At 38.8% G+C, this 14114-nt stretch overlaps 1 protein-coding gene across 11 annotated transcripts in view; it reads right to left on the bottom strand.

Annotated features, from left to right (window-relative positions):
• Positions 1 to 14114, bottom strand: part of baz2ba (bromodomain adjacent to zinc finger domain, 2Ba) — a 295269-nt gene that overhangs the window by 137281 nt on the left and 143874 nt on the right. For all 11 annotated transcript variants that reach the window (XM_067987408.1, XM_067987414.1, XM_067987411.1 and 8 more), the window contains one exon: positions 1136 to 1303. In XM_067987408.1, coding sequence (XP_067843509.1) covers positions 1136 to 1303 — 168 coding nt within the window. The remainder of the gene's footprint in view (positions 1 to 1135; positions 1304 to 14114) is intronic.

Here is a 14114-nt window from a genome sequence, read left to right as displayed (position 1 = left end):
TGCCAACAAACATGTTCCTCATTTGCAAACAGGTACGAGTGATTTAGGTGACTGCAATGACTTGACAACCTCCTTCTATTCAGCTGACACCTGTGCTTTTACTGGAAGGTGACATTCAGCTCCAAATAAGCTAACCCCCTTAGATGATCTTCAGCATCAATGGGAGCAATGTTGCTCACGTGTATCTACGGTGCCATTGTAAACAATTAGTACACCTTTCAGCCACCAGCACAACTTCGCCTCTGAATGGCAAGCTGCAGCCTTGTAAGAGCTGCTGTCTTGCCAGATTTTGTGCTCCGCAGCCAAATGTGCTACATGCAGAGCTTTCTGGGCAAGCATTTCCTGTGCCAATATCGTATTCAAATTGGGTTGGGAGAGGGAGGAGAATCCCATCATAAAATTTGGTACTGTGCAACCCACGAGCTGCCGGCACAGATAATCCAGCTTCATAGGCCACCACAACCCCATTATTGGTTGACGCAAAATCAGAGCTTACAGTCCGACTATAAGATGCATTTAGGTAGGGTGTTTAAATCATTATTCAGAGGCTGCATGAAATAAATCCTAGAGAACCTACATTTAACCTTGTTGAGACCCAGTGAGATCACCAACTTACCAACCTGTAAGAGCTAATAGTAATATTTGCTGAAGTTTAATGACACTGAAGGAACTAGAATCTAGTTCCCTTGCGAGGAACAAGTCTCTCTGGACCCAATTGTTATTGCAAGATAGCTTTTTTTTAAAAAGGGAAAAATTAAGTACTTCAATCATTTCAAAACAAACTCAATAAATTGTGCATTATATATAAGGTGCTAGTTCTGATTATGGACCTGATTATCAATACATTAGGAAACAGGAAAAAAGAAAAAAGTTATTAGAAATTTGCATTCCTCTGCATAAACTCAATTGGCAATGGGTTATGGTCAAAGTACAATGCAGTAATCATGTATTCACAAGCTCAAAAGGCACTGACTTGCAGCACAATTCAGAAGTGGAGAGTGCATTTTAACTTAATAAATTCCGAACCATAAACTTATAGAACTTCTAACTAGTTTGAGATTTGTACTAACTTGCACGACTCAATTTAGACTGTCCACAAATATATACGAGCTGTCAATAGTTTGTTATCACTCACCTTTTTGTGTCCCTCGACCAAATTTGTTTGTGTTTCGAGAATGGAATGGATTGGAATCATGATTTGGAGTTGAAGCAGCAAACACTGGTGGAATTCTTAGCATGCCTGATGGGAAGAAAGTTGTCCCTGCACGAGCCTGTGTCTCTGTAGCTCGCCACCATTCAGTACCTTCACGAAAGAAAAACAACATCTTTGTTGAAGGGCTTGTAATTTTAGGTAGCTGTGTAATACTGAATTTAAGGACTCAATCAAACATGAAAAAATCTTTTTCCTCAAGTATCAGCCAATCTTAAGTAAAATTCAGGAAGTCCTCTCCACTCCACCCCCCCCCCCCAAACAATCCCAAGTCCAACCTTTGTCTCAAGTATGCAAAAAAAGTAGGAGTCTTTGTATCTAATTAACATTCTTCTTGCTATCTGAGGTAAACTTTGAGTCACTTGCATTGAACACCCTAACACAAGCAACAGTATATTACTCATCTTTTGGCATTTCAATCTTCATTCACAAATGAAATTGTCCCCGATACACCATGAACAAGTCAAGCAATCTAATGGGCGAAATTGTAAAGGATGCCTGTCCATATGAGAAGTCCATATTCTGCATAACATGGACTCTCTTTCTTGTACCCCATGCCTGATATGACATAGGGTTGATGGCTTTCCTTCTGCTGCTACTTTTATTTTCTCCCTTCCTTTTCTCCTCCTCAGAACAATAACAAATTCAAAGAGTTCAGATCACAACCAGATCAAAAAGAGAATGCAACAGACTGGGTGCAGTTTTGTAAATGGAGGTGCAACCTCTTTCAAAGAATGAGGAAGATCATATCTATCTATGTTAAATTCTGCCTCGTTCCTTGACATACATTTAGGATTATACTAAAGCAGTGTAGAAACTGGCAGTGGCACTGCGAGTACCAAGGGCGATATCTTAGCTTTGAATGAAATTCTCCACATTTGCCCAAAAGGTGACACCTGCATATCTACAATGAATTTTCATTGTTCCAGGTTAGTCCAACCTCAGCAAGGAGACATGCAAGGAGATGCATTCCATTACCCAATTTATCTTTCTTTGATTAGTTACAGTGAAGTCAGGGTTCTTTACCAAACATTTGTCCTTTTGGCACAAGTATTTAGTCCTTCCTATACACAGAAGCTCTGTGCACATCAAAAATGTGTTAGCTCCTTTCAATGGAAGAAAGGTGAGCTGGCAGATAAAGCTTCAGCACTGTGATCTACTGAGACAAGTGAAAAGAAGATAAAATTATCTGCAAAAATAATTGATAAGATCTCACTATCCTATTAACCTGAAAAAAGTGGATCCATCACCAAAACATGCGATCACCAACCCGGTGTGCAATAAGGACTCGAAAAATACTTTTTCACAAAAACCTGTAAATTCAAACAACTGTCATGAGTTTGCTGAGAACCAGATTAAAATCCCAAATAGGACTATCAAATGAAAGGCCTGACTTTATAGGCAATCTTCATAAACCTGAATAGGACTTATTCTCTTATTGTCATTCCTGCAGAGACAGCATCAATATGAACTCTCATTGTGCTAGAACAATGTACCTGGTCCAGTTAAATTTGAAAGACAATCACACTTCAATGAGTTGTAGTTATGGTCTCCCACCAGCAAAGTGTTATAAGCTTGGATCACAGTGTCATATCTGGCACTCCATCTGAGGCAAAAGATCTTGTCTGTATTTGATTGTGATGGGACAATCAATGCTGAAAGACTTGCATTCAAACCAGCAAGTAATTTGAGAATTATGTTTAATTACTTAAATCTTGAGAAGGATCCTTGCTATGAGAGAAGTGAGGAAAGACACACAAAACTTCGAATTCCAAATCAACAAGGCATAAAGATCTACAGCCATGTCATCTTGGCTACTGCTGCAAAATCTGGGTCATCACCCAAGGAAATCAAAAAAACTTGTGTAGTTCCATTTCTCAAATTAAAAAAAAGAGACAAGCTGACTCAGCATGAAGAGTCCACTGCTAAGGTTAACATTGTGCCAGGCAAAGGTGTCCACCACTGTATTCTATACTTCAGAGCAGTATGAGGCTCTGACAGCATTGGTGCTAAGTCGATTCAGCAATGCAATAAAGCAGTTGAGACCATAATTCTCCTTACTTGCTAAATACCAGATTTCCATCATATTGTATCCATGCCCTCAGTGAGTTATTGGAGACATGTTTTTTTTTTAAAAAGAGCAACACAGCTTGCTAATAGGTTTAAATATAAGTTTGTTTGCATGTCTGGAGCTGTATGGTTAGGACTACAGTCACTATGTATGTAGGCACCTTCATTTGAGAGAAGAAATGGCGAAGTAGACAGAAATAAGGGAGAGCAGATTCTAACCACAATAGCAGTTCAAAAATTTAGCCTACTAGCACATATTTATTGGTTGCAGCAAGAGGTTTCATTATTACAGTACCAGGTAAAAAAATTGTCCTAATATTGACATGCACTTATAACAGAAAAGGTATCAACATTTTAACACCACAGTATAGAAAAATAATTAAGCCAGTACTCCAAAAAATAAAATAACTTGCACATTTTCTATCATTTCTACTGAGTTTTATTAGATCTTATTGCTGAGTTGCTCATCCCCAGTTCATAGAACAGTTCTCAATCTTTCAATATTAATTACACTCCAACTTCAAATAATGTTTATTAAGAATCCTTTTAAAAATAAATATAACTTACTGTGCACAATGCAAGATAAAAGGGACAATATTTAGTATATATTTCCTAGTAATCTGTTGACAAATATTACAGTATCTTTATGATGCAGTTACCCTGCAGGTCATAAAAATCCAACTGTTGTTACACTCTCACCTCTGAGTCAGAGGATTGTGGGTTCAAGCCCCACTCCAGGTCTACAACTTCTAATCTAGACTGATACTTAAACACAGTATTGAAGATGCCATCTTGGCAATGAGACAATAAATCAAGAATCCTTCTGCCTGTTCTGGAGGTTCAAGTGGACATTAAAAATCCCATGGCACTATTTGAAAAGTAGCAGAGAGATTTCCTGGTGGCTGTCCAACATGCTTCCCGCAACAACCACCAAAACTAAATTAATTGCTCATTCTTCTGCTTGCGGAACATTTTGTGTGCAAAATGGCTGATCTGTTCACTGACGTAACAACAGTGGATGCACTTCAAGCTATTCAGGTAATGTGGAGCACTTAGGATATTTGAGAGATGTGATAAGCCACCTGTGTCATTTACATAGTGGTCACCTGGCAAAATTTCTTCATTAGAATATTGAAAATGTGACTGAACATTAGCTGAAATGTTAACTCTGTTTCTCTCTCCACAGGTGCTGCCTGACCTGCTGAGTACTTCCAGCATTTCCCTCTTAGTTAAGTCACAAGATTTCCACTATTAAGTAATGTTGTACTTTACCGAACAAATAATTAAGTGGAAGAATACTAACCTTTGTTACTTTCTTTTCAAAACACTTTACTCCTCAGCCCAGAGAAATTTTACCTCTTTCCAATTTGCACATTACGATATTAGGTCTCAATTTGAGTTGTGAAGTAGCTAGATTTTACAAGTCATCTGTCACTCGCAGGGATAATCTATCCAGTTTTTTAAAAATTGATTGGTTAGGCTAAATGCTTTGCAGCTATGACTTTACAGTATTTTTTTAAAATTAAGATTAGAGCATTTGTTAATAAATAGTTAAAAATCAAGTTTTATAAACAGAAACAAACTTGTAAAGAATGATGGTTAAAAGATACTTACTTGATTTGTTTTTGAATAGCTAGTCTTGCTATCATGAGACATCAAGCTTTTAAGATTCACCAATCCAATCATAGTAGAATTAACATCTATTGATGTCATTAACACAGGATGCTTCAGCTGTGGAAATGTATTCCTATCCTCTTATTAAATGCATTAAAGTAAAATGTTTATTTGTAAGACACATTTGTAATTTCTTTGAAGTTTTCTTTTAAAAATGAAACTATTTTCAGAAATCAATGTGAAATAATGTCCTATGACAAATGGCAGTGCGACACAACTTAGAGTAAAGGGTTTACTGGAGCCCCAAATACTTGTGGATCACTAGAAGCTGTAAGCCTCCAACAGCTGGTTGTCAAATGACATATTAATTATGAATGTCCCATAGGAGAAGCTTTGAGAAATCCGGTTATGTGTATGTGCATCTGGGGAACAATTTTTTTTTATTGATGACTGAGGTATCATGTAATTATGCAGGCCTACATACTGCAAGTCTGGAGTTAATCATTGATAAGTAAAATTAACACGAAGAAAGAGCAGTCAGACCCAAATGAGCAAGCAAAAGGCATTAAAAATGTAAAAGAAAAGCTGTAAGTGACTACAGGATGGACATGAGAGGTTATGTATAGGGTAATTCATATGAGTTTGAAATTGTCAAATCCTCACATGCATAATTGGTAAAATCCAATCCATGAAAGGCCTGAATCATAGAAATGTTACAGCATGGAAGAAGGCTATTCGGCCCATCGAGTCCGCATTGGCCCTATGCAAGAGCAATCCAGCTAGACCCACTCCCTGCCCTTTCCCCATAGCCCTGCAAATTTTTTCCTTTCAAGTATTTATCCAGTTCCCTTTTGAAGGCCATGATTGAATCTGCCTCCACCAGTGCATTCCAGATCCTAACCACTTGCTGTGTAAAAAAGTTTTTCCTCATGTCACCTTTGGTTCTTTTGCCAATCACCTTAAATCTGTGTCCTCTGGTCCTTGATCCTTCTGCCCATGGGAACAGTTTCTCTCTATCTACTCTGTCCAGACCTTTCGTGATTTTGAATACCTCTATCAAATCTCCTCGCAACCATCTCTGTTCCAAGGAGAATAACCCCAGCTTCTCCAGTTTATCCATGTAACTAAAGTCCCTCATCCCTGGAACCATTCTAGTGAATCCCTTCTGCGTCCTCTCTAAGGCCTTCACATCTTTCCTTAAGTGCGTGCCCAGAACTGGACACAATACTCCAGTTGTGGCCGAACCATTGTTTTATAAAGGTTCATCATGACTTCCATACTTTTGTACTCTATGCCTCTATTGATAAAGCCTAGGATCCTGTATGCGTTTTTAACCACTTTCTCACCCTGCCCTGCCACCTTCAACGATTTGTGCACATATACCCCCAGATCTCTCTGTCCCTGTACCCTTTTTAGAGTTGTGCCCTCTAGTTTATATTGCCTCTCCTCGTTCTTCCTACCGAAATCTATCACTTTGCATTTTTCTGCGTTAAATTTCATCTGGCACGTGTCCGCCCATACCACCAGCCTGTCAATATCCTCTTGAAGTCGATCACTATCCTCCTCACTGTTCACTACCCTTCCAAGTTTTGTATCATCTGCAAATTTTGAAATTGTACCCTGTACACCCAAGTCCAAGTCATTAACCTATATTTAGAAAAGCAGTGGTCCCAGCACCGACCCCTGGGGAACACCTCCCTCCAGTTCAAAAAACAACTGTTCACCACTACTCTCTGTTTCCTGTCCCTTAGCCGGTTCTGTATCCATGTTGCTACTGCCCCCTTTATTCCAAGGGCTGCAATTTTGATAAGCCTACCGAGCAGCACTTTATCAAACGCTTTTTGAAAGTCCATATACACCACATCAACTGCATTGACCTCATCTACTCTCTCTGCTACCTCATCAAAATCTCTATCAGATTACTTAAATATGATTTGCCTTTAACAAATCCATGCTGGCTTTCCCTAATCAATCCACCCTCATCCAAGTGACTGTTAATTCTGTCCCAGATTATCATTTCTAAAAGTTTCCCCACCACTGAGGTTAAACTGACTGGCCAATAGCTGCTGGGTTTATCCTTACACCGTTTTTTTGAACAAGGGTGTAATGTTTGCAATTCTCCATTCCTCTGGTCCCATGCCCGTTTGGAAGGTTATGGCCAGTACCTCCGCAATTTCCACCCTTACTTCCCTCAGCAACCTAGGATGCATCCCATCCGGACCGGGTGACTTGTCTACTTTAAGTATAGCCAGCCTTTCAAGTACCTCTTCTTTATCAATTTTTAGCCCATCCAGTATCTCAACTATATCTTCCTTTACTGAGACACTGGCAGCATCTTCTTCCTTGCTAAAAACAGATGCAAAGTACTCATTTAGTACCTCGGCCATGCCCTCTGCCTCCATGAGAAGATCTCCTTTATGGTCCCTAATCGGCCCACCCCTCCTCTTACTACCCATTTACTGTTTACATGCCTGTAGAAGACTTTTGGATTCCCTTCTATGTTGGCCACCAGTCTATTCTCATACTCTCCCTTTGCCCCTCTTATTTCCTTTTTCACTTCCCCTCTGAACTTTCTATATTCTGCCTGGTTCTCACTTGTATTATCAACCTGACATCTGTCATACACCCCTTTTTCCATTTCATCTTACCCACTATCTCTTTTGTCATCCAGGGAGCTCTGGCTTGAGTTGCCCTATCTTTCTGCCTCATGGGAACGTGCCTAGACTGTACCTGAACCATCTCCTCCCTAAAAGGCCGCCCATTGTTCAATCACAGTTTTGCCTGCCAATCTTTGATTCCAATTTACCTGGGCCAGATCTGTTCTCATCCCATTGAAATTGGCCCTCCTCCAATTGAGTATTTTTACTTTAAAGTGGTCCGCATCCTTTTCCATAGCTATTCTAAACCTTATGACACTATGATCGCTGCTCCCTAAATGCTCCCCAAATGCTCCCCCACTGACACTTGCTCCACTTGGCCCACCTCATTCCCTAGAACCAAGTCCAGCAATGCCTCCTTCCTCGTTGGGCCGGAAACGTCCTGGTGAAGAAAGTTATCCTGAACACATTTCAAAAATTCCTCCTCCTCTGCGCCCCTTATATTATTATCCCAGTTGAAGTCCCCAGTTATCACTACTCTATAGCTTTTGCTCCTCTCTGTAATTTCCCTGCAAATTTATTCCTCTATATCCTTCCCACTAGTTGGTGGCCTATAGAATATACCCAGTAGTGTAATGGCACCTCTTTTATTTCTTAACTCTAACCAAATAGATTCTGTCCTTGACCCGTCCAGGACATCCTCTCTCTCCAGTACTGCAATATTCTCCTTAATCAATACTGTCACCCCCCTCCTTTCTTTCCTTCCCTTCCTGAACACCTTGTATCCAGTAATACTTAGTACCCAATCCTGCCCTTTTTTGAGCCAGGTCTCCGTTATTGCCACAATATCGTATTCCCATGTGGCTATTTGCCCCTGCAGCTCACCAACCTTGTTCACTGCACTTCGTGCATTTACACATAAACACTGCAAACCAGTCTTAGATGTTCTTATATCTTTCTTAGTATGATCCCACCTAATACTGTACTATTACTTCCTCTAGTGCTATCTTTCTCCCCCGATCCTTTGAAGGAGGTATATTGTCCCATTTAGGATTGACAATTGGAACACCAATTCTCTTCCACCAAGTTCACATCAGCCACTTTTTGATGAAAACTTGGAAAGAAAACTAGATCAAAGGCATTCAAGGGATACAGAGCAACAGCGGGTAAATGTAGTTAAAGTACAGATCAGCCATGATCAAATAGAATGGTGGAACAGGCTCGAGGAACTGATTGGCCTATTCCTCTTTCGATATTCAGCAATGCAGGATGTAACAATTATTTTGAAGGTTTCATTCTTCACGATCAGATGATTTTATGACCAAATTTGAACAACAGTTTAATTCAAGCAGAACTTCCGATAATGTCAATCACACTGATTCAATGATATCAATACCTATAACGATTAGTCAGAATAGATGAAATGTTTATGAGTGATGCTGAAGCCACCACATTCAATTCACAATACCTAAAAGCCTCAACATAGTAATTGCAAGATTAATTTCACTGTTTAAAAAACTAGCACACAGAATTAAAATACATACCTGAAAACGACTGCGGCAGAAAGAAAGTAAGACTTGCATTTATATAGCAAACATCTCAAAGCACCTCACATGCAATGAATAATTTGGAAGTGCGATGACTTAAGTAGGCCAATGCAGCTGCCATTTTGCTCTCAGTGAGATCTCACAAGGGAGCGGGACAAGTTCCTGGAGGAGGCTGATATTGTTGCATACAAAAGGTAGGTAGTATGTTGGGTAATGTTCCTCGTGGTCATTATCTCCTGGAACTTATTTTTGATTGCCTTCAGGAGCCAGCGGCTAATTTATCAATTCTTTTCTCCCTGAATTGCTCTAGCATTTTTTTGCCTTTCCCAGGAGATTACATAGCTGCTGGTAGATGAGGAGTATTGGGGATCATGTTGCCTAGTTGCAACACAGCTGAATGGGTTAGACTCGATGGACCAGCTGGTCATTTTCTATCCGTCTTTTTTGTATATTCATATGACAAATTATATTTATGAAGAGAGACTTGAAATACTGGGATTATTGGGATAGTGTTACTGGGGTCATGAATTTAAAAGAGTCATTTTACAAATTGTTCAAATTAGGAGATTGGATCGGTTCAAGTCAACAATTCCAGTAGCTGCAATTTCTGCAGCTTTAAAGCTTTCCTCCTCAACACCTCACTATCACTTTTGTGTAGCACCCCAAGAGAGGAATGTGAATTCCAGATCCCAGTGATTAGTTGAGGTAAACAAAGCAGGAAGGTCCCAGGTTAGATCTCCTGCCTCTTCTGAGTTAACTGATCTCAACTGGGGTATTAATGCCATAATTAGCCTCAGCATTCCTGCAGTTGGGGAAGCGAACATCAGCCAATGGCTTCCACAACAGGTGCGTATGTGTGGATATCAAACAAGGACAGGGTGAGGCTCAGATATGATGTCCCTATTGTCAAATGCTGACATTCACCATTAAGACTCACACATGAATAACAGTGACTTGGCCGAGGTACCTGCAGAAGTTTACCTCAGCAAAGCTTAAGAAGCAGTCATGTGAGAAAATCAGCAAGGAAAAAGAAACGCGAGTTCCAGTGACAAACACCACAACATCAAAACACACAATTCTCTATGAAAAATTGCTCAGACCAATCAGAAAGGATTGGCTTGTTTGGCCTAAGTGGCCTTTTCCTGTTTCTAAACAAGTTCTTATTCTATAAAGAATGTTTTATTGAAAACAACTACTACTAAATATTTGCATATTTTTGTTGTATATTAATGTATCATTTTTACTTATTTTGAATAATTTTCACTTTCTTCTTACATTTTAATTAAAAATGTTAAAGCCAAAAGAATCTGTTACTAGATATTTACATCAATATATTGATTGTATGTTTTTAAATATCCACACAATACCTATCTTAAAAAAAACAATCCTTACTGCAATGTTGTACTTTTCCCAATCTTACTTTCCATTTTGTAATGAACAATTATATATACATAGAACGATATAGATTTTTACAGCACTGAAACAGGCCATTCGGTCCAACAGATCTATGCCAGTGTTTATGCTCCACATGAGCTTCCTCCCATCTTACTTCATCTCACTCTATCAACATATCCTTCTATTCCTTTCTCCCTCATGTATTTATCTAGATTCCTCTTAAAAGCATTTATGCTAAATGCCTCAACCACTCCATGTTGCAGCAAATTTCACATTCTCATCACTCTGAGTCAAGAAATTTCTCCTGAATTCCTCATTGGATTTATAGTGACTATCTTATATTTATGGCCTCTAGTTTTGGACTATCCCAGAAGTGAAAACCTCTTCTCCACATCTACCCTCTCGAACCCCTTAATTTTAAAAACTTCTATAGGGTCACTGATTAGTCTTCTCTTTTCTAGAGAAAAGAGCCCCAACCTGTTCAGTCTTTCCTGATAGCTGTACCCTATCAGTTCTGATATCATCCTTGTAGATCTTTTTGCACTTTCGCCAATGCTTCTATATCCTTGTTTTAATATGGACACCAGGACAGTGCACAGTACTCTAAGTGTGGTCTAACTAAGGTTCTATACAAGTTTAAGATAACTTCTCTGCTTTAGAATTATATTTCACTAGAAATCAACCCCAGTACTTTGTTGGCACTTTTTATGGCTTTGTTCACCTGCATTGCTACTTTTAATGATTTGTGAATCGATCCATTTGTGCCTCTATCCCATTTAGAGTCTTATTTTCCAAGAAGTAGGTGGCTTCCTACCAAACTGCACCACCTCATTTATCTATATTGAAATTCCTTTGTCATTTACAATTTGCAAGTTTGTTAATATCTTCTTGTATTTTGTCGCAGTCTTCCTCAGTATTAACAATATCCCCCAATTTGGTGTCATCCGTAAATTTTGATATTGTACTTCCGATTCCAGAGTCCAAATCATTTATGTAAATGGTGAACAACAGTGGTCCCAGCACTGATCCCTGTGGAACACCATTTCCCACCTTCTGCCAGTCTGAGTAACTATCTTTAACCCCATCTCTGTTTTCTGTCCATTTTGCTACTTATCCTGATTCCGCATGCTCTGACCTTAGTCATGAGACTAAAATGCAGTATTTTATTGAAGGCCTTTTGAAAGTGCATGTATATTATAGATCTATTGCATCACCCTCGGCCACTCTTTGTTACTTCTTCAAAAAATTCAATAAGGTTGGTCAAGCATGACCTTCCCTTTTGAAATCTGTGCTGACTATTCTTTATTATATTTTCAGTTTCTAGATGTTTTTCTATTACATTTTTAAATAAAGATTCCAATATCTTTCCTACCACTGGCATTAAGCTAACTGATCTATAGTTCCCTTGATTTGTTCTGTCTCCTTTTTTGAATATAGGAATCATATTAGCTGTCTGCCAATCCTCTGGCACGATTCCCTTTTCTATTGAAATTATATGTATATATATCCTAGTGCCTCTGTTATCTCTCTTCTTTGAGTATGCAAGGATGCAATCCGGACCCGGGGTTTTACATCTCCAAGTTTATCGAGTTTAACAATTATCTCCCTCCTATCTATCTTAAATGTCTTGATATTTTTTTTGATCTTTTCTTCTAATCTCTTCATGTCCACCTGGTTAGTCTCCCTGGTAAAAACTGAGGCAAAGTAACTATTCGATATTTCTGCCATTTCACAATTATCCAGTGCATCTCTTAGTGGCCCTATTCCTATCTTAATTTTCCTTTTGTTATTTATGTGTCCATAGAATATTTTACTATTTCTATTTATATACTTTGATCATTTCATAGTTCCTCTTTGCCTTCCTAATTGTTTTTTTGACTTCTTTCCTAATCTCTTCGTATTCCCTTTTGTCATCCTCTCCTTCATTGTCTATGTACTTCGTGTATGCCTTTTTCTTCAGTTTCAATTTACCCATATCTTTTTATTCCTCCATGGTATCTCATTTTTGGCTAGTTTGTTCTTGTTTTTTGGCTGAATATATTTCTCCTGAACTCTACTGATCACCATTTTAAATATCACCCACTGCTGTTCTAGCTCGGTTTGTCAACAAAATTATAATTTAACCAGAACCATATTTCAGTGTTGCAGACAGTGAAACATTACACGAGAGTAGAGATAAAATTAGGCATAATTTCTTAAAAATATTACAATAGCTCTTATTGGCATATAAAATGCATAAATATGATATCTTGCATCCCAGCACACTAACCTTCAAAAAAAATCCAGTGGTTAATGAAAAATACTCATTAAGATTTGCAAAAAAAATTTCAATAGTAACATAACTTCACAAAATGTGTAAGCAAAATTCTGAAGTAATAAACTAATTTTAAATTAGCAATCACAGATAAAGGGCAGACAGGAAATACGCTGAATATATTTTCTTGCAGTCATTTAGAAAAGAAGTAAATTTGAAATACATGGAGGCAAAACGTGCAAAGGGCAAGCAAAATGAAGTAATCAATTTGGTGCTAATGCATACCAAGACAAGTGGAACTCAAATTATTTTCACTCGTGTATATGGACTTTCAAAAGGCATTTGATAAAGTGCCACATAATAGACTTGTTAGGAAAATTAAAGCCCACGGGATTAAAGGGACAGTGGCAGCGTGGATACAAAATTGGCTAAGGGACAGAAAGTAGAGAGTAGTGATGGACGATTGTTTTTCAGACTGGAGGGAAGTATACAGTGGTGTTCCCCAGAGGTCAGTATTAGGACCACTGTTCTTTTTGATAATTTCAAAGTTTGCAGATGACACAAAACTCGGAAATGTAGTAAACAATGTGGAGGATAGTAACAGACTCCAGGAGGATATAGACAGACTGGTGAAATGGCCAGACACATGGCAGATGAAATTTAACGCAGAGAAGCGTGAAGTGATACATTCTGGTAGGAAGTTTGAGGTGAGGCAATATAAATTAAATGGTACAATTTTAAACGGGGTGCAGGAACAGAGAGACGTGGGAGTGCACATACACAAATCTTTGTATGTTGAGAAGGCTGCTAAACAAGCATATGGGATCCTGGGCTTTATTAATAGAGGCATGGAGTACAAAAGCAAGGATGTTATGCCAAGTCATTGAATATATTCAAGGAGGAGCTAGATAGATTTCTAGACACAAAAGGCATCCAGGAGTATGGGGAGAGAGCAGGAACATGGTATTGAGATAGAGGATCAGCCATGATCATTTTGAATGGCGGAGCAGGCTCGAAGGGCCGAATGGCCTACTCCTGTTCCTATTTTCTATGTTTCTATGCTATGCCTTTATAAAACACTGCTTAGGCCTCAGCTGGAGAATTGTGTTCAATTCTGGGCACCAGACTTTAGGAAGAATGTCAAGGCCTTAGAGAGGGTGAAGAAGAGATTTAATAGAATGATGCCAGGGATGAAAGACTTCAGTTATGTGGAGAGACTCCTTAGAACAGAGAAGGTTAAGGGGAGATTTGATAGAGGTGTTCAAAATCATGAATGGTTTTGACAGAGTAAGGAGAAACCGTTTCCTGTAGCAGACGGATCGGTAACCAGAGGACACCGATTTAAGGTGATCGAGCCAGAGGTGACATGAGGAAATATTTTCTTAAGCAGCGAGTTGTAATGATCTGGAATACACTGCCTGAAAGGG

The sequence above is a fragment of the Heptranchias perlo genome, chromosome 7 (genome assembly GCF_035084215.1).
Source record: "Heptranchias perlo isolate sHepPer1 chromosome 7, sHepPer1.hap1, whole genome shotgun sequence".
Taxonomy (NCBI): domain Eukaryota; kingdom Metazoa; phylum Chordata; class Chondrichthyes; order Hexanchiformes; family Hexanchidae; genus Heptranchias; species Heptranchias perlo.
The sequence above is the reverse complement of the archived record's forward strand: the minus strand, read 5'-3'. Positions and strand labels throughout refer to the sequence as shown.